Genomic DNA, 27,649 nt, shown 5'->3' on the forward strand with positions numbered 1-27,649 from the left:
TGCTGCTTATGACTTAAAAGTATAAGTTACCTAGTTGTACTAGTTACATAAGTTACCTAGTTGTAGTAGTTACATAAGTTACCTAGTTGTACTAGTTACATAAGTTACCTAGTTGTACTAGTTACATAAGTTACCTAGTTGTACTAGTTACATAAGTTACCTAGTTGTACTAGTTACATAAGTTACCTAGTTGTACTAGTTACATAAGTTACCTAGTTGTACTAGTTACATAAGTTACCTAGTTGTACTAGTTACATAAGTTACCTAGTTGTACTAGTTACATAAGTTACCTAGTTGTACTAGTTACATAAGTTACCTAGTTGTACTAGTTACATAAGTTACCTAGTTGTACTAGTTACATAAGTTACCTAGTTGTACTAGTTACATAAGTTACCTAGTTGTAGTAGTTACTAGGAAATAGAGCAGTCGTGTTTCAGTAGTCAGAGCACTGACCTATAATCTGTAGTGGGCAGTTGAGTCATTAACTACATGTATGTTTCCACTGTGCTGATGATGCAGATTTGGGATTGTGAGCAAGTTGACTCACCGCGTCGTCGTAATGGGCATTCGCAGGTTAAGCATTAATGTTGATGTCTTGTTAAAAAAGATGAGGAACTCTACTCTGGAAATCATAGCAGCTCACTTCTGCCGCCGCTTAGCAGCGCTATCGAAACAGCAATGACTGAAGTGTGACTAGAATAGAATAGATTGCGTCGCATTCTCTTAGGTAGATTTTCTTACGTATCATACGCAAGTGCCTTTTCCGTTTTTCGCAAGCAGGAAACATTTGGTAGAAATTTGTGAGTAACAAAACACGCTTGGCTAGACGGTTTTTGCTGTTATAATAGCATCCAACCAACATGGGAAGACACAGCTATCCCAACACCTAATCCATCCCCCTCTCCCCCCCCCCTCCTCGTTTGTGCCACATCAGTCCAGTCTCTAGAGCTGCTCAAAATAAGCTCCAAGTGGCTTTTTCACAAGAGGTCAGACAATAATCACTCCATGGAGTTTTTTGTTTTTACTAGTCACTAAGAAATTTTAAACATCACCACTGCTAAGATATATGTCAACAACCTCAAGCTATGCGTGCTGTAAATGGGAGGCATTGCTGCTAGATTCCTCTGTCACAATAACAGTAGCAGCATTGTTATAACTATTCATTTTGGCTACCAGACATCCGGTCTAGTGATCATAGTCTGAATAAAACATGATGCACTGCCTTTTACGAAGCTGCCTCTTCTCCCAACGAGTAATAGCAGTACTACTTCACTTATTTTGCCAGTAGCCATGCATATTCTATCATAAGTTTGATAAGTAGGGGAAACCACGGCATTGCAGAGAAAGAAATATTGTTTCTCACTTTGCAATTTAGGATATCCAGTGCAATCACTATAATCATACTGATAGCCTTGCCTTGCTCATTTGACAGTTGGTTGTGAAAAAAAGTTGCTTTGCAGACTTTAGATCTTGGTGAGAAATTGTGTTAACAAATTTTATTGGTAGGCAGATGCACGGAAATTTAATTGGTTAAGCTATAGCATAGATTAAGTTTATATTGGCCATTTTATATAGGTCACACTTTTATTGATTGGCGAAAAGCACAGGCAGATAAAATTGTATATAAAAAAGACATGATATCTATTGCTGTTTGTTCTCACCAACTTTTTTCCTTTTATGTATCAAGGCAAGATAACTCCTAGTGTGTTGTATTAAGAAGAGATAACTTCAAGTGTGTTGTTTTGGAATTGGAAATTGTTGAGGATGAAAAATGGAAACTGTTCAAATGTAAGCAATTAACTTTCTCATTTTCTGTTTTAAATGCTAAGGTTGAGTTAAACGCAACAGAGATTGATGCTTTAATACAGGGAGCAGGTGCATGTCAAAGGTGTTTGCAATATCTCAATTTTCAATGTTCGAACTTTTTCCATCTATTTTTCCATCTCACTCTATATTAGCCTGAACAAACTAGGATTGTCTGTACTAACTAACTGAAGCAGTCACTTCTCAATGGAAACTATCACTTAACAGTTATTCTCAATTTCATTACATAACACGTATTTATACATTTTAAATATTAGCTTTGAATGCGATTAGTCTGCTTTGAAAAGCAAATGAAATAGTACCTGCTTTTGTTAAGGTCCCAGTGCAGCAACAAAGAGTTTCTCTCTCTAAATTAGCCTTAAGTACGCCTCTATGTACGCCTCTATTAATGTTTTCTTTTGATCCTCAACTTGAAGTCCTGCACCTGTTCTATTTAACATGTAAGATTAGGAGTGAGTTCAAACAAATTTTAAACAATTGAAAGCAATAAATCACCTTTTCTCTCTTACATCATATGCGTCTATCGAATGTACAGGAAACTAGCTGTGCAACCGAGTCATTAATATACCTTTGTAATTTTTCCACTGCATCTTAATGTGATTGGTTTTTAATGAATTTGCAGCGTTTTTTTTAGTGATGCAATGAAACTAAATCAGCTTTTTGCTAAAATTATTTGATAACATAGGAAGTTCGAGAAGCTACTACTAGTGTGCCATTTTGGTTATGGTCTTAGCTTATCTCTCAGGATATATACTATATTATGAAATTTTAATTGCTGGAAACTACCGCTCTGTAGAAATATTAAATATGGTACTTTAAGTGCATTTCATTGAATCGCTTTCCTCAGGACTTGAACTCATGACCAGCGGATCCGTAAACCAACACCCTACCAACTGTGCTAAACAACCACCTGCAGCTTTTTCAGAAAATTAGTGGTAATAATATAGCAAGAACAATGTTCTGTGATGCTTAAAAATTTGCCTGGCAGGGAAAAGCGATAAGAGCAGACACACTGATAAGAGCTTATTTAATGTGTAAAATCAGGTCCACTTTAAGCAATTCCAGGGCTTATTTGGCAATTTTAGAACTTTAATTTTTCATGTAAAATAACCATGATTTATCAGATTAAAAACTCAAGAATGCACCTTTGCAAGCATTAGGGACAACTTCACTCAATGACTGCCTTCATGAATTGTTTTCAGTTTCAATTCATTGACTTATATTGCTAAATGCAACATGTTACTATAATACATCCCCTCGTTGTGCTGACAACTCCTATCTGATAGCATCTAAAAAGCCATGTTTTATTGCTTTTGCTTGCATATACACAAAAGTTGGTGATCCTGCTAGGTGATGAGATAAATACTTCCAATTTTAACATATAAAAATAATTTCCTTGATTTCAAAATAATTGATTCTCAATGGTAAGTAGATTTAAATAATCTATGATGTGTTTGGAGCCATCGATGGCATCTACCTTCTTTTCAATAATCAATAATCATCTGACATCTTCTAAAAAGAAAACAAGCATGAAATAGTTTTTCAGGAACAAAAGGCATTTTTAAGAAACTAAAACAATCTAGTACACTACTGACTCTGATAGGAATTAAAAAGAGGGCAAGCATGACCACTGATAATATTATCAACGATCAAATTAATTAGCCATTGCCCGAGACACATATTTGGTCACCCTTCAGAAAGATTGACCTTGTAAAAATGTGATGTTGCAATATATGTTACACGGTCTATGACACTGTAAGATCGACCTCTTTTGAATTCAATCGATAACAGGTAATATCTGTAGCAGCCATGCAAACACTATGTCAATGTCGATAGCGACAATAGAGTGCTCAGTTTCATGTGCCTGCAAGTTGGCAGTCATAGTTTTTACCTTGTGACATTCCAGCTACTGTTTGGTTTAATTTGGCAATTTTTGAGCTCTATTGGGTGTTTTTACCGTATTTAATGTTATTTTAATAAGTTAAACCTTTTAAATTCTGTCAATCTAATATCTGTCAAGCACTGCCTATCCCATGTCAGTTTATGGTGGTATTTTTATTGATATTCTGATGAATCCATTTTTTTCGATCAAATATTCTGATTATAAACAATGATTATTGTGATAGCCAATCAGTGTGCAGCTTACAAAGTAGCAAGCGCAGTAACGTTTGTTTGCTATACATGCGTACATTAGGAGCCTGTTAAGATTATTTTTAGATTGAAAGGGCATAGTTTTTACCAGAACTCGCAGCCTCCCGCTTATTAGTTGAGGAGATCCGATTTGTGTTGCTGATATGGTATTTTCAAAATGCCAGGTTAATCAACTCAGTATAAAAACTCATTCATTGATTATGGCTCAGCTTTTAGTATTTCAAATAAAAAAGAAAATTCACTAAAATGAAATAGACACACCCCCTAACTCCGTTTTAACTGTAAAGCTATGGGTATGCTCACTAATAATCGGTTAATAGCTTTTAGCCAGTTTAAAACTGCAAAGTTGCTTCAAAAATAAGCTCATCCACTGATCTATCGTATTCGCTATGTTTTCACGAAACGGTTGATCTGCAAGTTTGCATCGTCTGACAGTCATCTAAAAGATAGACACGTCAAAACACGGCAGTCAAGTTAGTTTTGTTACTCACAAATTTTTTTTCAATGTTTCATGTTTGCGAAAGGTGGAATTGGCACTTGCGAATGATGCTCAAAAAAACCACGCAAGCTATTCCATTTTAAACACTTTTCACCATCGCGTCAAAAAAGCGCGTTGCTAAGCAAGACAGAAGTGCGTCGCTGGTGTAGAATTCCTCATCTCTTTTAAGAAAGTGCCCGAGTTAATATGCAAGATGTGAATGTTTATTGAAACACCTATCAAACTTTAACTCCATGTGCGGACAACTCCAAATCTGTGTCAATGGAAACATAGTAACAGGCTATAAGATACAGTAGAATGGTCGAGGTATCAACTGCTTATGCATTTTGAGAACCAACAAGTTGGTAGGCTTTAAGGATTTGTAAAAAGTAGATATCAAAGCTTGCGTATGCTAAATAAAACAATTAATTCGCTCAAACGTAAACCGATTTCATCTACGAAGCAATGCAGACACGTCAGTAAAGTTTGCAGCAGTCAAACTTCTTCGATATTTCGCTGAGCATCGACGACCACCTTTCAAATGTGAACCATTTTGGCGATGGTAAGTCGCGATTGTCGATAGTGTGATTTATTTCCATTTTTTTACCACTGCTGTGGGACTAGTGTTTGATTTCAATCACGTAATAACAAAAAGGTTTCTTCGCGAAAATTTGAAAAAAATGAGAAAACTACATCGCTGATGCAAAGGTGGATGGGTTTGTGATAGTGTGAAAATCGTTATCATCAACAATCACCAAAGTATTGTGGAGTCAACGCTGAGATACGGCAATATAGTGGGAACCAACCTTTAGCCATGCAAAACATTTACCATATGACTAACACGGATAAGATATAGCAAGGGCCTTCCATGAGTGATCAACTAATGCTATAATTAGATTCTTCACAGCCATTTTTATCAGCAATTTGTTGACAGATTATATCTGGTTTAACAGTGTTGACATCTTTTTGCTAGCATTGATTGCTGATCCAATTTGTCGGAAAGGTTTTGGCCTCAGCTCAGTTGAAGCCGTCTGCTAGCGGATTTCAAGCTATTGCAAAACGTAACGTCTGCGAGTGTAAAAGATTTTTGGTGTTATTAGCTCAACTTTGCTTGCCTTCAAAACTAGCATAATTTATAACGATTCAATTCTGGAGGATTATTCAGACTTGCCGGCTATCTTGTTAAGTTTTCACATTACCAAAGAGCTAACACAGGTAGGTGGAACACAAAAATCTATTACAAATCCTTTTGACAGCATTTTTTTTACGAATGACTATTATATTGCAGATTAATGCTTATAAAAAATTCATAAAACAACTCAGTTGTAACGTCTTATTTTATGCCGGATGAAGCCTTGTCTATTTATGAAATATTTAGAAAATGCTTGGCCTATGAATAACTATTACATGAGATATTGGACATGCTGAGAAAGTTACTAGCAAAAGTTAGTTTGGTTTAGTTAGGAGAGCCTGTTCGGGCTTGCGGGCTGTTGTTTGGAGACCCGTGGTGTAAAAAATTTTGCAATAGATGTTTTTTAATAATATATCATGCATATTTTTCTGGAGAAGGCATAAGGAGTACAAAAGCACTTCAACGTTTTGTCAGATAGAATCATAAAAAGGCGAGACAAATTAGCTGAAAAAATAATGACCTCAAATCGTGCGTTACATTTTTCTTTCTAATTATATTCTTTACAGTCCTTGTCATCTATAATACAAGCTGTAAGCCCGAGAATGCCCACAATTTCTTTCATCCTTAATCAGATAGCACGTTGAGTTGGTGGATGTTTAACAGGCTGGCTCTCAAGAACCAGACAGAGTTTTAAAACTAAATATTTTTAGCGAAGAAGGCCTGCAGCATATGTGTGTGAAGTTTAGACAGAGTCGGTCAAAAGATGTTGAAACACAGCATTTATGCATACTAACAGACACACATACATACATATCGTACATGCACCTACACACACACGCACACACACACACACGCACGCACACACATCCATACACACGCACACGCACGCACACACACACACACATGCATACACACGTACACATGCACACACAGGCACACATGCACACACGTATTCACATGAGCACACACACACACACGCGCACGCGCACACACACACATGTACGACGCATTGCGAAGATTGATTTATTAACATAGGCTGTGTTAAGATTTCATTGTAAACAGGATCACCCATGCTGAAAGTTGAACCAAGTGTCAGGGTTTTCCCTTATAACATAATCACCATCATGATGCAATTTCATGTTGACATATCATCCATGAAAATGCGGTCAATAAGTTGCTGCCAACGTGCTTTATCAGTATGTGGAGAGGGTTAGCGCTGACAGAATGTCACAATAGCATATATCAGCTTTGTAGACTCGTAGCTGCATACCGGCCTATGCGTTACAATAACCCAACAGTATGCATATATAATCTGTAAGAGTTTCCAAAGGTGTACCCTCTCAAGGTGTCGGAGTTGTGTTTCCACTGAGAGAGTTGGAATGGGAATTGCTTCTAGTCTACTTTATGATTTAGGTTTTTACAAAGTCTTCACACTAAATCAACTCAGACTCTGACTATATAAAATGTGTCACCTTTTAGCCAATGAAGTACAACATCGACATCCATTCCATTCGCTTGTATTTTCAGCGCTATTGCGGGATACGATTGGTCAATTCCATGTTGTAGGGGGCCTACTCCATTAATGCCGGCCATCAAAAATGGACAAATATAAAGTATGCAGTATTTCACAGACTTTGTGTTAGCAACTGGGACAGAGGCATTATTAAAAGGGCTTTTCATTTTCTACCAAACAGACTGTCTGCTTGGAAGCAGCTGCGATAAATCGTCCTGGTGTAAAGGCACCAGGACGATTTATTAGCTTTTAGCAATTTTAGCAGCTTTCACAACTGATATAGTCGAAGACACCGTATCACGACACACAATGAAAGTACTAATGCAATCCAACATAGTAAATACGATGCAACTGCCTAAATTGCGCTATTGTTGGTTCTTCATCGTTCGGACACTATGACTACAAATCGTTAGTTTTTAATAGGATAATATCAATTTCTTTTTAGCAGTAAAAGTTCTGTTTTAAAAAGCGTTGCCATCTTTACCCCAATCAAGTCGATTGCACCATATTTACAATGGCGAATTGCATTAGTATTTTGTCTTGCATGTCACGGCATGCGCTTCGGACTATATATATTGCGAAAGCTGGTAGAATCGTACTTGCTAAAAAAGCGTTTCGTTGAGAATTTCGGTAAGCATGCATGCACAGCTCTGACAATTCTGGAAATTTTTGCCAAATAGTTCTATGTTTTTTCGTCCATTTGGTGATTTCGGTCAGAACCAACGAAAAAATCGGCACGTGTGGCCGTACCTTTAGTGCTGATGTCTAGCAAACACTGTTGTATAAAGTTGATAGCGCTGCTTTCGAGGAAGCTCTGCTGCCAAAACTAAGCTGCTGAATAGAAAGATTTTAGTCTGCTTGTGTGAAATGGTTTACATTTTGCAAGTACAACAACAGGCTTGTGGTTTGCCAGAAACTGGCAGAATAGAAACAAAAGTCAATTATATGCTGCGTGGCATGTTATGTTATCGTCTCAGATAAATGGTGACCTTAATAGAATGTTTGCAGCATTTTCTGAGTTGCTCAGTAACGAGTAAAATGGGTTTAGAAAGCCTAAAACTTCGGAGCAATTCAGCTTGTTATATGGTAACCAGCAGAAGTCAAGTAGATATAGTAATCCTAGCACGCTTTGAGGTGTCATTGCTTAAAGATGAACAAAGTTTTAACCGATTTTATCAGAAAGTATCGGCATTTTTCTATATTGATATAGAAAAATATATAGGCAACATGTCTCTAGCTGCCAATATATTTTTATCTCTCTGGGGAGCCTATGATCAATAAGCATTCTGTCAGAGCAGGCGCCATGTGTTTAGCTCCAATTTGCCAGATTAATGGTTGTTTGATAAGTTCCTTGTCAACTCATGTGAAGGAAGCACTGATAGTATTTCTCTTTTCTTGTTTTGGTCATAGATCTAGGCACTCTGATTGCTTGTGGACCAAACCACAACATCCATTGGCAGATCTTTTAATTGCTAGTTGACAGATATCTATGGGCCCTGACTGCTTACCAAATTATCGTTAGGTGACAGTGCTTGGAATTTCTGGTGTGTCGGCTAGACTAGTGTAACAATCTTTTCCTCTCTAATGTTGGTCAGTCAAGATAGCGTAGATACAATTTGCTTAGGTTACACACCATTTCGATGAATAATGGAACACTATAAAAATAATAGCAATTTTATAAAATGTAAATCATAATATAGCTCTTGCTATATAGACAATGTGATGTTGCCTCCATACTGGTAGCCACTACAATGATAGCTTACGGAAACATTAAAACAAACAGTTGAAGGAATCTTCGTCAATATGTCTAGCAACAACACAAGAATATTATTAATAGGACATTTGAAGACATTCAGTATGCTGGAATAAGTACCCTCTCTAAATACAAAGGAGCAGTAAAACAAGTCTGTGGAATAATATGAATGGGAGGGCATAACCTGTAAGATGCCGACTATCAGTTGGGAGGTTCGCTGGAATACAGCATTAAATACTTTTAGATTGCCCACATGTACCCTCTGGGATACACAACACCAGTGTTTCTACAAATCTGTAGTTGTCCTCTCCACATATGGCTTTCAACAATATGTGATTGACAATGATAGTAATTACTCTTACAGGTGGAGACACTGCCAGCACACCGACTAAATCATTTTAATATTTATCAAACACATTTCTTGTTGGACACATGAATACATGATCTCGTCATAAAGATCTCAGGCTACAGCGTTAATGACACACGGGGAGGTATATGCAAACCCATCGCTGATAAACCCTACTTGACTTGTATTACTTGCTAACATTTATCCTCTGGGCTACACTTTAAAGTAGCCAGAAACTATTATTTAGTAAACAATCTTTAACTCTTTTACTGCTGCACGAAATCGGCTATTCTGATTAAATTAATTCAAATGGATTTTCAAAAAATCAATATACCGCTAGTATTTATGCAATATCTCGAGAATCAAAGCAGATATTGTTTTATTGTAAGATTGATCGTAATCAAAACAAAATTTTCTACAAGATAAGTCTAAAATTGTGTAGTGAATTTTACTCTCGCAACATTTTTTAGGTTTCATTTGCATTGAACGAACGCAATGAATTTTTTATTGCCACGACGATAGTGATTTGGTTTTCTCATTTTGAAGAATAATTAGAAATTAAATTGCTTAGCAAAGATTTTTTCGATTAATTGCACGTGATTTTCAAAAAGGTTGTTTAATTGGCGACAAAATTTGGTTAGTCTAGCTAATGTGTAGGCTTGGTAATGAAAAGAAAAATAAAACCCTATTGATAAGCCGATACATCGGCTTATCAATAGGGTTATCATAGCCGATACATCGGCTCACGGTAGCGAAAGAGTTAACGAACATAGACATAGGTTGAACAATAGTTACATAGACAATGATAGATAGCATTAGATTTATACAAGTATGATAGGATTTAGCTTAATCTAGTAATAAATTATGAATCATTTTCTCATTTCTCATTGCTGTCTATAAGGTCAGTGATAGCTTTCCAAGAATTTAGAGAAACGTACAATTGCACACAGAGTGTAGTAATGACTTATTAAGTTTTCATAGAAGGAATCTCTGCTATAAAGTAACTTTGTTAACTTATAGATATTATTCAGTGAGGTAGAAGACAATTCATCGCTGTGCTACTGTTTTTCTACCAGAGACCATCGAAGTGCTGGGCTCACCAATGTATTATAGATGTAGTCTCTATACAGAGTAACATATTTTTCTCTAACTCTTTGATCAGAGGAACAAAATAGATATCAAACAGAAAGTATTTTAACTACTAGTTCACTGGCAGTCATGGCCGTGATAAATCATCAGGTGTAATAACAATACAAATAATTATTACCAAGTGTGGCAAGATGGTGGAGTTGTTGGAGGATGTTTACATCACTCTGAAATCTTGAGTTTGAGTCTTGCGTGATGTGATTTTTTCTCAACCTTCAACCATGGCTACAGACAGATAGTAAAGAGTAAAGACCAAAACCCTGGCTGTTCGGTGTGACATGGCAGATTGCCATGTGTAATAGTTATTCACACAATTATTCCGGAATGTAGCAAAACGCTCGAGAGGTGCCAGTAGTACTATGCCGAGTGGTAAAGCTAGATGATGTGGGTTTGAATCCTATGCGACGCAATCCTTTTTCTCAACATCTAACCGTGGCTTCAGATAGACAAACACGGCTCTTATTATAGTAAATACGATCAGTGTAATTATCTTAAAGAGTTATGTTTACAAACTCAGTTTTTTCCTACAAAACCATTATGCCAGTCTTGACCAACAGTGACAAGGTGTGCCAGGTTTATATAGCTAAGACATCAGTGTCAGATGCCTCTCTGTCTTGGCTACAGCTGTCGCTCGCACCTATTGTATATTTGCTGGTTCGTGACAGATAGAGCAAGAAGGAGCAAGAGTTCATTATCTTGTATTAAGAAATATCCTAAGGTCATTCAAAGATGCCTGGCAAGCTAACAGCATCGATGCCAGGAAGAGCAGATTTATTTATAAAAGAGTGAAAGTGTTGCTTTAGAAGAACTGTCCAAGTGTAAGACAACAACTCACTGTGTCACAACCTGAGGCACCTTCAACACACTCTCGGCTTTACTAAGTTACCCGTACAAAGTACAGTTTTTGTCATAGCACTGAGTTTTTTCAGCTGCATTTCCTCTGTTAAAGATCCTTTAAAAAGTTGTTTTACCAAGCTAGACATCAGCTGTATAACCCTTTTCTATTTACCTTGATGAAGCAAATCCACACTTTTTTTAACATAAATGTAGAGCACTGCTACTTCATGTCTCATGCTGATCTATAGAAGCGTATATGTAAAGCGTATGTTTACCCAGTTTCTTCCCCTTTCCCAACATATTTCCTAATTGTCGGGAGAACAACTCCAACAAACGGTGATACGGTGTGAACCAGCCTTGAGTGCTACGAAATGTTGACTATTTTCTTCAGCTAGTTGAGCAACAAGTTGTGCTTAATTTAATCAAAGAATGATTGTAACTTTCAAAGCATTTTGTTATGAGACGTACACAGTTTAGTCAGCTAGTTCTAAGGCTAATGTGCCCTTGTATCTTTACTAACTTGTTCATTTTGGTAATTGCATTTCTACTCGTAAGGTTTCCTTGATGCGTTTAATCCGCAAGTTTGCATCGTCTGTGAGTTTGGGTCATCCGTAAGATAAATATGGCAATAATCTGCAAGTCAAGCTAGTTTTGTAACTTGGAAATTTAAAACTTGGGAATTTAAACAAATTTAAAAATTTGTTTAAATTTGAAATTTAAACAAATTTAAAAAAATTTAAGTTTAGGAATTTTGAATGATTGGTAAATGCTCTTAAAGGATAGAAGAGGCACAAGAAAAAGATTGCAAGCTATTCTCCTTTAAACACTCCCAACATCTGAGACGCTTTTATTTCGATTTGAGCAATTCAGAATGCACTGCTATGACCTCTGGAGTAGTTCAGAATGCACTACTATGACCTCTGGAGTAGTTCAGAATGCACTGCTATGACCTCTGGAGTAGTTCAGAATGCACTGCTATGACCTCTGGAGCAATTCAGAATGCACTGCTATGACCTCTGGAGTAGTTCAGAATGCACTGCTATGACCTCTGGAGCAATTCAGAATGCACTGCTATGACCTCTGGAGTAGTTCAGAATGCACTGCTATGACCTCTGGAGTAGTTCAGAATGCACTGCTATGACCTCTGGAGTAGTTCAGAATGCACTGCTATGACCTCTGGAGTAGTTCAGAATGCACTGCTATGACCTCTGGAGTAAAAATTCTTATCTTTTTTAACAAAGCACCATCATTAATCAGCATCACGTGAGTGTCCACGGAAACACTTACAGCATGTTAATTCAACGTGCACACAACTCCTAATCTACATCGTCCGCACAATGGAAACATATTGGCTCAGAACTACAATTGTCAATAATAAAAAATTTTGAGATTTGCTATAACTGGAGAGCTTCAGCTTTTATGTGGGAGTTTTTTTCTTGTTTTGCAGAATTTGATCCAGATTTGAACTCAGCTGACACTGAGGTTGAACTGCTGACAGCATTTAAAAGAGGAAGCTGCAGCGAATTACAAAATTCTAGTTGTGATGCAATTGATGGAACCAGTGTACTAACTCCACCTTCACCCACGTGGCGGAGCTCCAGTCTACCAAATCAGCCAAGGGGAGGGGTAAGCTATAGTTTATCTTCTTCAACTCTACATGTAGTAATCAATATTTTTTGCTCATGTGATGTTTTTTGTAGTTTGCAGTATGTATAGTTACTATATCCATTTTTATTAGTGGTTAAGTTTTGCCACTGTGGCTATGCATAGCTAACCTTCAAGATTTCGATTCTTCAAAAAACTTCCTTGACAATGTTGAGCCTGAAAACAATGCCAAGTTTTAAGATTATGCATGAAGTAGGTTGTGTAGCTCCATAAAAGCATCTAGTTGCTTTTTCATTTTGCACAAAATTGTTTTTTACTTTGAAAACTGCTGCCAAACCAACGAAATAAAATCTTGGTACTATAGTTTGTCACGCAAAATAAATTGCCCTTCGTTATAATTGCTCCCAAAAACATTTTGAACTCTAAACACTTTCCTATTTAAAACTTTTTCTAAATATTCCTAACGTTACATCAATGCTAAATTCTAGACATGTGGTATTATTTCTAGTAGGCCTACTATCACAAAATGTATCAGAGGTTGTTTTACTTTGTATATGAGAGAAGATAACTCCTAACTTTTAATAAGCTGTAAATTTAAAACAGCTCATATCTATTACATACCATTATGTATTGTGTTAGTTTTTTGTATGCTAATATGTGCTGACTTTAAGTAATTTTACAAAACTGAAAGACGGATTTTAATTAACCTACTAATGCTGACAGCTGACTTTAATAGAGTTTTTTTAGTTTCAATCAACTAGCAAAGCTGATCAGAGTGAAACTGTTCTGGAAAACTAGACTAACTTTCTTAAAAGCTCTAATCTTAGACCTTATCTCACTCAGCAAGATGGTATTTCACATACGAAGCCATATCAGTAGTCATATGATAATTCTGTTGCGCAAAAAAGAGTGCAAAAGGTCAAGGTTATGGTAATATATGCTGATGTAATTATTTCATTTCAAGAAATGCTATTGATAAGCACAGGCTGCTTTATGATGCAAGGTGAAAAAAGATTACAGCCATACTCTAACTGACCGGTAGCTCTATTTGAGAGTAGCTCTATTTGAGAGTAGCTCTATTTGAGAGTAGCTCTATTTGAGAGTAGCTCTATTTGAGAGTAGCTCTATTTGAGAGTAGCTCTATTTGAGAGTAGCTTTATTTGAGAGTAGCTCTATTTGAGAGACGCTCTATTTGAGGGTAGCTCTATTTGAGAGTAGCTCTATTTGAAGGTAGCTCTATTTGAGAGTAGCTCTATTTGAGAGTAGCTCTATTTGAGAGTAGCTCTATTTGAGAGTAGCTTTATTTGAGAGTAGCTCTATTTGAGAGTAGCTCTATTTGAAGGTAGCTCTATTTGAGAGTAGCTCTATTTGAGAGTAGCTCTATTTGAGAGTAGCTCTATTTGAGAGTAGCTCTATTTGAGAGTAGCTTTATTTGAGAGTAGCTCTATTTGAGAGACGCTCTATTTGAGGGTAGCTCTATTTGAGAGTAGCTCTATTTGAAGGTAGCTCTATTTGAGAGTAGCTCTATTTGAGAGTAGCTCTATTTGAGAGTAGCTCTATTTGAGAGTAGCTTTATTTGAGAGTAGCTCTATTTGAGAGTAGCTCTATTTGAAGGTAGCTCTATTTGAGAGTAGCTCTATTTGAGACTAGCTCTATTTGAGAGTAGCTCTATTTGAGAGTAGCTCTATTTGAAGGCAGCTGGTGTAGTTGAAACAGAAAAGACTTGAAACCAACTGATTTAGTTGGATTAGATATTTGAAATGTTTGTTAGTGTAGCTGACATTTTATTTTGTCGCAATCTGATTCTACCCAATTTTTGTTTTGTAAAGCAGAATTATACTGAAGAGAAATTATAAATTCCAGAAACATTACTTTAGCGAAAGTGAAATGGCAGCAGAGTACTTAATCTTCAGTGTTAGATTAATTTGCTAAACAAAATCCGTCAATTCCGATTCTTTACTCATTGTAAGCTTCTGGTAGTTTGGTTCTTTACTCCTGTAGTTACCATGATGTGCAATAGTTAAGTCTGGTAGAGTTTATCAGTGGTAAGTGTGCACGTAACTTCCTGGTGCATCATGAAATACTGTAGCCTGAGATCTTCATGACTAGTCCATGTATTCAGGCTAGGATAACCCAGCGCTTGTCTAATTAAAAACGTGTTTGATAAATATTAAAACGATTTAGTCGATGCGCTAGAAGGTCTTTCTCTGTCTGTGAAAGTAATTACTATATTGATCTGATATTGTTGAATGCCATATGTAGAGAGGATAACTTCGAATTTATAGAAACACTGTGGTGTTGTGTTTTCCAGAGGGTACATGTGGACAATCTAAAAGTATTTAATGCTGTATTCCAGTGAACCTACCAACTGATAGTCAGCATGTTACAGACTATGCCTGACTCAGCAATATTATTTCACAGGCATATATACTGCTCTTTTGAATTTAGAGGCTCTTTTTGTTCCAGCACACTGAATTTCTTCAAATGTATAAATAAAATCTTTGTTGCTAGACATATTGATGAAACTATCTTCAACTGTTTGTTTTGATGTTTCGGTAAGCTATCATTGTAGTGGCTACCAGTATGGAGGCAACATCACATTGTCTATATAGCAAAAGCTATATTATGATTTACATTTTATAAAATTGCTATTATTTTTATAGCGCTCTATTATTCCACCAAAATGGTGTGTAACCTAAGCAAACCGTGTCTACACTGGTTAATAATTGCTACTGATGTAGGTACGTATGGGATTGGTAGAAACTCCAGAACAATGGCATGTTTGTAGTTTTTTCCATTGCCTGCATTTAATTGATTGACCATGTTATTACTGAAAGTAGTCATGATTTTGTAAATTTATCGGACAGCGCATATAGGCAGTTGCATCGTATGTATCAAGTCATATCGCGGTGATACTTTTATTGTGTGTCGTCGTACGTGTCTTGGACTATACCACTTGTCAAAGCTACTAGAATCGTGCTCGCTAAAAAAATTGGTTAGCCAATTAAAAGCGTTTCGTTGACGAATTCGGTGTGCAAAGCACAGCTCAGACGATTCTGTGATATTCGGCCGAATAAATCTGTGAATTCTGCGAAATTCGTGAATTCGGTCAAATTGAACGAATAATTTGTTATGTGTGGCCGGACCTTAAGGATTCCCAGCAACATTTATATATACATTTTATTCCTACAGCTTGTAGTTGTGGTCGTAAAACTTCAATTATTTTCATCGCTTTTGAACATCTTTCTATTTTCTCAAGCCAGTGAGTCAAAGCGATGAAAAATAATTTATATATCTTATTATAGATTAACTGGTTTCCTCCAAAAGTCAGTTGAAAGTCATTTAAGAATATTAAACTATTAGCAAAGTTAGGTCATTACCACAAGCTGTGGTTTGGACTAGACAGAATGCTACTATGGCCTACTAAATGAGTTATTTCTCACCACCCATAACTCATTCCCATTCTCAGCTGATTAGCGAATGCTCACATGAGTAATAAGAATAATGCGTTACAAGTAATAAGCATTAAGAATATCGAGCACCCGTCACAACTTGTCAAAATACCTAGTAGCGCCTGCCTCAACTAGGAAAGCTGTGTGGTCTACCACACTTCCTTTCGTTAATAGTCTCTTCAACTCTTGGCTACTATTTGTCTTTATCTCATTATCTGCTCTCCTTGAGCGCGGCTGCACCCAAGCACCTTCTTTAACGTGTCACAAAACTTCAACACATGTTTTATTATCATCGTTTTGATATCGTGGCTGTGCAGTTGTACTGAGGTAAATGTGGAGTAGTCATCAATGGCTAGAGCGAAGAACCTTGAGGTAAGAGGTAGCTAAGTGAATTAGTCTGGCATGCTTTGCGCTTTTAGTACCTGATGTTTTTCATATTTGAATAATCTTACAAATGGTAACAAAAAACCTCTGGTCCGACAGAGTTTTATATTAATTCTTATTATAATAAAGGCCGTGTCTGTTAGGTCTGTCCATCTTTTTGAGCCCGTGTTTAGATGTTCTTCGAGCAGCAAGAGAAGGCAAATGCCTTGCTGAGGAAAAGTTAACTCTTTGGGTCAGAATCTTTTTATGATTTCAGAAAGCTTTAAATAATTCATTGCAAAAATCTTTAAAATCTAAATATTTATTAATCTAAAAATCAATCATGTTTTCAAAATTTTTAGTGCTTGTAAAATGTTTTACACTTGAAAGCAATTTTGCAGCAATAGATATATTTTATTTCTATTCGGTACTTTTAAATGCAGCGCATTAAAAGTTAAACTCTATAGTTGTTAGAGACCTGGCAATACTTTAACTGCAGCGCCTTAAAAGTATTGCCACTCTACATTTAGCTCAGTACAATTGCAATACTTTTAAGGCGCTGCAATTAAAGTATTGCCAGGTCTCTAACAACTATAGAGTTTAACTTTCAAGGCGCTGCATTTAAAAGTACCGAATAGAAATAAAATATATCTATTGCTGCAAAAATGCAGTGCCTTAAAAGTATTGCCAGGTTCCTAACAACTATAGAGGTACTGCAGTTTGAAGCATCGTAGCTGTCATATGAACTAGTCATTAAGTGTTAAGAAAGCCGTCTGCATATTTTATTGAAGTTGTCTTTCCTTTTATTTACTCTAACATTAGAATATAAAATCTTGTATCGTAGATATGTGTATGCATTATACACTTACATTCTTAGAGAAACTTAGCAGCGTGAGATTTCATGCATAATAGGCCAAAGCTGACACTTCTCATTGTGAGCTGACTATTAGATAACAGCTTGATGACAAACACCAACAGGTGACTAATAACTCTAAATGTTGATGACAAGCTTTAACAGGTGCTTTGCGATTTAATGTTTCATGACAAGCTATAGCAAGCGGCAGGTACATGTAGCTCAATAAAATTAACAATTCTACCGGCAACTCTAGTGGCATATTCATTGTCATACAAAATCAAGTATCACTAGATTATGGAGTCCACCAGTGGATGGAGCCCACTGGTGGATGGAGTCCACTAGTAGATAGAGTCTACTGGTAGATGAAGTCTACTGGTAGATGAGGTCCACTGGTAGATAGAGTCCACTGGTAGATGGAGTCCACTGGTAGATAGAGTCCATTGGTAGGTGAAGTCCACTGGTAGATGGAGTCCACTGGTAGATGGAGTCTACTGGTAGATGAAGTCCACTGGTAGACGGAGTCCACTGGTAGATGGAGTCCACTGGTAGATGAAGTCCACCGGTAGATGGAGTTCACTGGTAGATAGAGTCCACTGGTGGATGGAATCCTCTGGTGGATGGAGTCTACTGGTGGTCCATGTGGTGGTCCACATGGCTACTAGTAAAAAATCTACACACCACGAGTCGCTGGTTAGTTATAAGCAATAAGCTTATAAGCCCATTGCTTTTAAGCAAGTTATAAGTTAGTTGCTTGGTTAAGTTATAATAACTTGCATAGTTATAAGCAAGTTATACATAGCATACAGCAATTCTTATTGCAAACACTTGGTGTACCATAGCTTGTTTGCTATTGTGTTGCACAGCTAACCTTGCAACTTATTTTGCCTAAAGCTCGCGCTCTTAGTGATTCTTTTCCGAAATGGCATAAAAGCTTCGTTAAGACTGTTTTACAACCTAAAAAATAAATTTACATAATCCTATAGAGGTATCACCATTTTGTCACAAGTGATACAATAAGTTTGAGTCAAAATCTTTTTATTTGCTTTGCTCTCTTCAGCATTTGGTAGTTTAAAACTAACATTTAAATTAAAAAGAGCTTTCACTCCATATGGGTATTGAACTCAAAACTTCAAGCTCAGTAGATCAACAGTAAAGTAGATGAAACTTAACATTAAAAAAGTCAAAATGTAGGAAATATAAAAACTGATAAAACAATATACAAGTATATGTTAAATTAGTTCAAATTTCACCTTTAGTGTAATTTACACTGTATATCTCTGTTACCATCTCATCTCAGAGACTACATGATACCAAACCTATACATTCATTTGTGTCTCTATAATAAAGTACAACCTATTATCAGTATTGCTCTTGTGTTAATTTATCTGTTACATCTCTCTTGTTTTACTGCCATCTGCGATCATCTACAGCGTTAATTAAATGAATACAATAGTATTTTTGGACTGTGGACTAAATTAAGTGAAATAAAGTATATTCTTATAAGAGTGTTTGATACAAAATACAACGGTTCCATACTGATTTGACAGTGTGTGTAAAGGTTCTACTGTATGACATCAAGGAGTCGGTAGTCTATTTGAAATGAGTGCTGATAGCAGGTGTAACCTGACTAGCATAGTCTGTCACAGTACTTAGTGTTGATGTTTTTTCAATCTTTGCTATCCAAATCCAAATATTTTCTATCTATATTTGCTGTCCGAAATCGCCGTTCGGGGTTTGAGTAAAAGACTGTTGCACACAGGATTCAAACACGCCACCTACCATTTGGGTGGCTGACACTAATACCTGCGCTAATCGTCAATTTTTCACTGTTAGAATAGCTGTGCACATACCTATTCTCTGTACTTATACTATATTCTTCATTGGCACTTATGAGGATCTCTCCACAGCAAACAAGACTGCTGGGTGCTTTTTTTACTATAATTATAGCCATGTATGTCCGAAAACATTCTTTTAGATTAAGGAAAAAAACTGCTTTTAACAAGATTTAAACTCACGGCTTTGCTATGGTACCACAACATTTTACCACCTGCACCAATTGTCCACCTCGCAACATTTAGGAATTATTGTACACATAGTTGTTACACCTTACTGCCAGGGTACTAGTACATGTAATTCATAATGTATTAACAGATTCTGAATCTAGTCACTTTGGTTCCATGCTTTGAAGATTGGCCATAGTCAGCATATTTATCCTGTTAAAAGTTCTCTAAGCTATCAAAGTTAAATCCTATGAAAAGAGCTGTTTTTACGAATAGCATATTCTTCAAATAATGAATCTTAACCAGGGTGTTTAAAAAAACTAAAAGCTAATATTTTAAGAATTCAACAGCTGTGGACAAAATTAAGCCTGAACAAAAACTATATGTAGCAATTTTTTAACAAAGCTTTTCATCAATTTTCTGTAATAAAAAATTAATTTCATATTGTTTTAACTTGAATCAAAATTCCCCAACATTTTTTTTAATTTAATTTTTAAAAATTTTGGCATATTTATTTTTAATTTAAAAAAAGAATCAATGATATATTAATATGGATATAGCAATTTTGTTTGAACTTTTAAAATTGCTAGGACTTTTGGCATAGAACTTTACTGATGATGATGCAGTTACTGGACATATCTTTATTACTTTACTTTATTACATTGACAAATACCAGCACCAACACCGTGAAGTCTAAAAACATAAAATTACTATGCTAAGTACTAAATATAAGCAGCAATATTATGCAATGAGTAATTGGTTATAACAAGTCATCAAGCCGAGACATTACACAGGCATTCTTCTAGCATATTACATCAATCAAGTGGTTGATACGTGTGAAAGCATTCATGGCGAAGCGCAGTTCAATGATCACCAGTTTGTAAGAAAAAGACAGAAGAAATAAAATACACATACCTTTTGCCTTCTTTCTAACACTTTGTCAAAACTACTTGATAAATACAACAGTGTATAAAAATCTTAAATGAAGTTTGTAAGAACATATGTGTTCAAAATGGCTAGCAAAACCAGACTGAATAGGGTGAGTGCAGGTAAAATATATATAGGACAAAACAAAGATATTTATTTAGTTGTTACTCTTCTATTGGTCCCACCAGACTTGGAACCATACTCCGGTCCAATGACAGTATAGGCTACCCGGAAGAAACGCGACAATAACGAGGTCAGCAAAGCAGCTTTAGTTTGAACAACAGGAAACTGTTTGACCACTAGATATGTATGTTTTATTGCTGAAATGACCATACAAACGAATTAAATCATTTCTTTGTCTGGTAAATGTTTTTATGAGTGAGATAGTCTATGTGCAGCATACGTCTACAGTTGTGTTAAAAGTATACAAATCTTTACAATGGATAACAATATTAATAATTGTAATAATAAAAAATAATCAGAAAAAATTATGTTAAATGTACTGATCAACTGTGAACTTCTGAATTTGATTGCATAAAATAATTTCAGACTGGAGAAATTAGTTTAAGCGGTTTAAAAAAATATTAACTCCTAACAATGATATCTTTGAAATCTGAGAGTGTATTTATAAGGGAAAGCACTGAATGGATATGTATAGAACTCGCTGTAACTGCTGTTGGTCATTACAGTAGATTACTAATGCGAACCTGAGTCAGGTATTGACAACCCGAGTATCATGGAAGTTTCCAGAAACATTATTTCCCTATAGATAAGGACTTAAGTCTCAAGGATACACAGGAGGGTTGCTAAAATTAAACACACCAACTCCGATAAGTTGATTAACTGCCAACCCAAAAGTTTTTATGACTCATGTATGCGCTATGCTGGAACCATGACAAGTATTTAAGAGCTATGTAACCCTGCAAAATAAAATTTGTCAATATATTTTGTAATCGTGACTTTGATAAAGTATAAATGGTTTTGAGTTTAAAATTATAATTCTCCATGGTTACCATGGTTATCTAGTTGTGCTATAGTTTACCACGCTTAATGATTAGAGAGAATTTAATATAAATTTGACTGATTTAAAATAAGCATTTATTTTCTCAAACAAAATGATGCACATAATTGTTTGAAACATTGTTTTAAGGTCCGGCCACACGTAACGAATTATTCGTTCAATCTGACCGAATCCACGAATTTCACAGAATTCACAGATCTATTCTGCCGAATATCATAGATTCGTCTGAGCTGTGCATGCACACCGAATTCGTTACCGAAACGCGTTTAATTGGCTAACCAATTTTTTTAGCGAGCACGATTCTATTAGCTTTGACAAGTGATATAGTCCAAGACACGTACGACGACACACAATAAAAGTATCACCGCGATATGACTTGATACATACGATGCAACTGCCTATATGCGCTAGAGATAGCGACTGTTTTTGCGACGGAGCTTTTGCTGCATAAAAAGAAATTATTATTATTGAAAAAGAAATAATTCATAACTTTTAAAATATCTAAAAAAAAATTCTGAATACACGATGAGAAGTTCCTGTCATGGTGAACCAACGAGAGAGAACCAACAATAGCGCATATAGGCAGTTGCATCGTACGTATCAAGTCATATCGCGGTGAAACTTTTATTGTGGGTCGTCGTACGTGTCTTGGACTATATCACTTGTCAAAGCTAATAGAATCGTGCTCGCTAAAAAAATTGGTTAGCCAATTAAACGCGTTTCGGTAACGAATTCGGTGTGCATGCACAGCTCAGACGAATCTATGATATTCGGCAGAATAGATCTGTGAATTCTGTGAAATTCGTGGATTCGGTCAGATTGAACGAATAATTCGTTACGTGTGGCCGGACCTTTAAGCTGTTTCCCATTTGAAGGTTGTCTCCACAAATGGTATATCCTGGTCCAGAGTGCATTGTGACCATTTGGCACTGGGGTGATTGTGTCTGTATGCCCTTCCTAACACCGCCGATGTTCTCGCTGCGACTCGATCCACTGATCCACTGATCCACTGATTGGATGCCGGCGCATTAATCACTGTACCACAGCTGCTCCCTGCTTCGTTAAAACTTACAAACTGAGTAACCTTGTAGAACCTGCCAAGATAGTTTACTATTTTAGTTTTTGTGACAAATTCCTCTATTTTGGTCGCGGCAGTACTCAGTACTGATTAATGAGACAAATGAGTATGATGTAATCATACACGTGTGCCTGAGGTTGAAAAGAAGGAGAGCATAACTCTTACGTTCTGAGATAAGACCTGTTTATAGGAACTAAGCTACCCTGTCCCAATCTATCAAAACATATCAGCTTCGCGTTAGCTATGGAAAAACAGCAAGTAATGGCTTTCGTCTGTAGTGGTAAAACTTTGACGGAGAGCCTCTTGAGTCGACCAATCAAGTACAAGCTCTCAAGCGCTATTGTTGACATTTCAAGGAGAGAATGGCAACACACTAGGTTAAGTATAAGTGGTTTATTGACTAGCGAGAAGAGAAACTGAAAGGTTTATCGGCCATGTAGGGGTATCAGACAACTTGTGAAATTTTGTTTTACTTTTGGAAATTAACTGAAGTTGAAGTGTATAATTATTGAGTTCACTGGAGTCAAACGGATAGAGGGTCATGAGTTATAATTGTATGACCTAAAGAGAGACAACATAACCCTTCATTATTAAGGTCTTAGCGGATACGAAGGGAAGAGTTTAGCTCATTTCGTCCGTAAAATGGCTCTCGATCTGCTCGCTAGCAAATCGTCTTTAGCCTGGTTGAGGATATGTGAGCTCATTCCATTTGAGGTTTGTTTATTATTTTACTAACAACGAGCAACAATAAGACACAAAAAATAAAATAAAATGGCTTCAGTATTGACATAAAAAACCTTTTTAAAATGGTTCAACATTTTTAAAAAGTTTTGTAGCATAATAAAAACAAATATTTGAATTGATTTGTGCAGTGGAAGCGTTAGAGTGTCTGGAAGTTAGCAAAACTGACATGCTCTATTGTTTTAAAGTTAACCTTTTGGCAGTCTAGGCTGGCATTGTGTGAGCAGTCCAAGGAATATCTGTTTAGCTTACTGCAAGCAGACGCTGTACGCATATTTTCAAGTGCGTTGTTTCACGTTTCTTGGCTGTACATGTCTGAGTCCATGTCTGATAGCAAGGGTACCTCAACAATTGGATGCATGCCCAGTTGCGAGAAGCAAGTTAAGGTTGGATATCATTTCTGTCACCATCAGCAGCCTTTGTTGGGGATTGAACCTCTGCCTGCTCTTTGCAAGTCGGGCGTTCTAGACCACTGTGCCATACCTACTCGTATAAAGTTACATAATAAAAATTGCAAGAATTTTTCTGCCTTTATTAAAAAAACTTTGTCTTTTTTAATAATAAAGTCACTGCAAAAAGATGAAGCCTTTTTAATAGTTGAAAGAATTGAATCTCTATATTATTTCATTTATAATAATCTATATATATAAATTTCTCTGTTTTTTTGTCTGCTGGTAGTCCAATTACAGTAATTAAAACCGATGACTGAAATGCTGATACACACTGGTAACTGAGCTCGGAATTACCAGTTCTATAGGCAGGCGAGTTAACCACTACATTGTCTTGGTCATACTATGCAACAAATGTACACATATTTATGCAGCACTTGTAAAAATACTAATTGCCAGCTTGACCTCACATGTATTATCAAGCAGGTTAAGCAGCTCTTATATAGTAAAGATTTAGACTAGCTGTCGTTACTAACTTGAGTTACTAGCTTGAGTTACTAGCTGTAGTTACTAGCTTGAGTTACTCAAGTTCACTGGGCCATTATTCTATTATTCATGCAACACAGGACATTCAGTCCTATATCAATATACTAGCATTTTTTGTTTGATTTTATAGTAAATGTGTAAAAATGTTTTGGTTTTTTAGAGCTTAAAAGTTTAGTGCCCAGCTTGCAACCACTAAAATGTGGTTCATACATGTATATCAACATATCATTGGGCAACTAAAAAAAGCACCCGCTCTGAATTTAAACTGTTATGAACTTTGCATCTCTTACCAAAAATTAACAGAAGTAGGTAAAAATCACTCGGGTTATTCTTATTAAAGATGCAGGGTTTTTGCTGGCATTCTGTAAAAGCTATTTTACATTGATTAATGGTGCTGCTCATAATTGAAATAACCCTACAACCCTAATAACCCTACAACCCTAATAACCCTACAACCCTAAAAACCCTACAACCCTAATAACCCTACAACCCTAATAACCCTACAACCCTAATAACCCTACAACCCTAATAACCCTACAACCCTAATAACCCTACAACCCTAATAACCCTACAACCCTAATAACCCTACAACCCTAATAACCCTACAACCCTAATAACCCTACAACCCTAATAACCCTACAACCCTAATAACCCTACAACCCTAAAAACCCTACAACCCTAATAACCCTACAACCCTAATAACCCTACAACCCTAATAACCCTACAACCCTAATAACCCTACAACCCTAATAACCCTACAACCCTAATAACCCTACAACCCTAATAACCCTACAACCCTAATAACCCTACAACCCTAATAACCCTACAACCCTAAAAAGCCTACAACCCTAAAAAGCGCAGATGCTAAACCTCGAGTAACGTGAATTCTTTCCAAACCTCCATCAATAGTAAATCAACTAAACCGCGCGGAAAACTTCATCATCTTCAAATCCACCAGTTTGCCATATAACCTAATTAATTACAGGGAATTTATGACAACGGTGCTGAGCTGCCAGCCTTTCATTGCATAGTTTATCAGGTGAAAAGGTCATCTCAAAATCATGCCTTAAATTTATACTCGTGTCATCCGATAGGCATGCAAGCCATTGTGTAAACCCGTACGACTCACATACAGTCAGTTGAGAAGTGTGAGCTGAGGTCGCAGTATGCGTAGTGAATTCGCACCAGCACTGACTTCTAGCTATACTCAGCTGTACTCGCACAGTGTAAGTCTCCGTTTTTAAGCATTGTATTTTCATGTGATGTTTGATACCTCTTGAGGCAGCTGGACTTTATAGGTCAAAGTTTGTGGTTGTTGAAGTGGTTATTTTAAGTGTGACATTGTTTGTTTTCTAGTCCACTGTTGTAGCATTTTATTAGAAGCGTGCATTCTATAGCAGTATAGAAAATGACGGCGGTCTTAGAAATAATTTTTATAACTTCTTATTTTGTCATTAAATACTTTTTATAAATTTTTAAAAAATAATCCAATTTGTGTCCGGCTATCCGAAGCCCAAGTTGTATGTCACAAAAATGCATTGCATTATACAAGATTTGAACACAGACATGCAGTTTAGCAACGAGGCACACTACCATCTGCATCACTCAAACACCTTTGCACATCGAAGAATAACTGTGCACATAGTTATTACACATAACGATCTCTCACAGCGCACGGGACTACCAGGGTACTAGTTTTAATAATAACAACCATCTTATTACACTGTGGAATAACTGTGTACATAGTTATTACATATGATGATCTCCCACAGCACACTAGACTACCAGGGTACTAGTATTAATAATAACAACCATTTTGTTACATTGTGGAATAACTGTGTACATAGTTATTACACATAACGATCTCTGACAGCGCACGAGACTACCAGGGTACTAGTATTAATAATAACAACCATTTTGTTACATTGTGGAATAATTATGCATATAATTATTACAACTGATGATTTCACATGGTGCGATGGACTACCAGAGTACTAGTCTATCCTAAGCCATGCTTGGATGTTGAAAAAAGATTGCATCATGTGGGATCTGAACTCGTGACATTCACCGTGATTGACAACAACTGTGCCAATTGACCACCTTACTAAATTTTAGAATAATTGTACAGATGTTTATTACATCTGATGATCTATTACAACACACTAGACTACCGATTTACTAGTAACTGTAATATTGTGTTAAGCTACATTATGTTTGACTGAATGATTGGTAGCCATAGATGGTGACCTTGACAGCCTTTGCAAACTGCATGTTGTCAGACAACTCTCTGTAGTAGTGCGCCGTGGGTGGGTATCAGGCGTGCCAACAAAGCGCAGAGACTAACTACCAGCACAGTTATTTTTTGACATCAGAATATGGACAATGGCACTGGTGGTAAAGCTAGGGTCTACAAAGCTGAATGGCATAATTTCTAAACCCTCTTATAGCAATATTTTATCTCACACCGCAAAGCTGGCTAAAGAACAGGACACACAAACAACGAACAAACACACACACCATTGCATTAAAGACTGTTTCACAGTAAGTTAGTGTTGATTCCACAATACTTCGGTGATTGTCTGTGATAACAATGTTCACACTACCACAAACCCATCCGCATTTGCAACAGGGAATATTCTGTGGTATAGCATACTCATTATACAATGCGATATAAAATGACAAAATACTCATCCCGCAGCAAAAGTCATGGAAGAAATACATATAGATCAAGACATCCGCAATGTACAATCACTATCACCAAAGTCGTATATATGGTGTAGGCTGCCATGGATGCTCTGCGAACTATTCAGAGAGTTTGATGGCTGCAATCTCTCTTGACGTATCCGTGCTGCCTCAATGATGCCATTGGGTTCCGATTGACCGTAGTCGATGAATAATCGTCAAGAGAACAACACCGACATGCTGCGATATATTGTGAACCAGCCATATAAATGTAACTACGGAAAAGAGGGTGAAATATGAACTTCGGCTATTAGGAGCCGGTTTGGCAGGCGGCTGGCGCTGCACTGTCTAAGGAAGGAGTTCAAAATGTCACAGCTACCTGATGCTTAGCGCCTCCATTCTTAAGAACGATCTATATATAGTCTCGATATAAACTCGTTTGATACGCTTTTTGAGTGCAGCTACAGAGATGAAAAGGAAGCCCAATGCCGATATTGAAAGTAAAAGACATTTCTTTATGTGATTAGGTCATCGAGTTACCAATCTAGTATAGAACCTGCCTTAGATCAAATTCTTGGTGCTATTTAACAGTTTCTAGTCAATATAACTTCTTGTAAAGGAAACCTATTATAGTTTTCTTAACTTATTGGTTTATCAATTTATCGTGTAAATCATTTATCGGTTTTTATGGTGACTATGATGAACGATGAGAATTTTCACGATTTTGTAGCTTGAATGCAACCTTCCAGAATGTTCCTTTACATGAGGCACCAGCTTGCACTGCTCAAATGAAGTCAAATGATATTGAA

General features: G+C 36.5%; 1 protein-coding gene across 3 annotated transcripts in view; it reads left to right on the plus strand.

Annotated features, from left to right (window-relative positions):
* LOC137396208 (uncharacterized) overlaps positions 1-27,649 on the plus strand; it is a 66,606-nt gene that overhangs the window by 11,566 nt on the left and 27,391 nt on the right. For 2 of the 3 annotated variants that reach the window (XM_068082379.1, XM_068082381.1), the window contains exon 2: positions 12,628-12,806. In XM_068082379.1, the coding sequence (XP_067938480.1) occupies positions 12,628-12,806 (179 nt within the window). Of the gene's footprint in view, positions 1-12,627; positions 12,807-23,101; positions 23,197-27,649 lie in introns of those variants that run through there. The other variant, XM_068082380.1, reaches the window with a different exon arrangement.

Source organism: Watersipora subatra, chromosome 5, assembly GCF_963576615.1.
Source record: "Watersipora subatra chromosome 5, tzWatSuba1.1, whole genome shotgun sequence".
NCBI lineage: Eukaryota > Metazoa > Bryozoa > Gymnolaemata > Cheilostomatida > Watersiporidae > Watersipora > Watersipora subatra.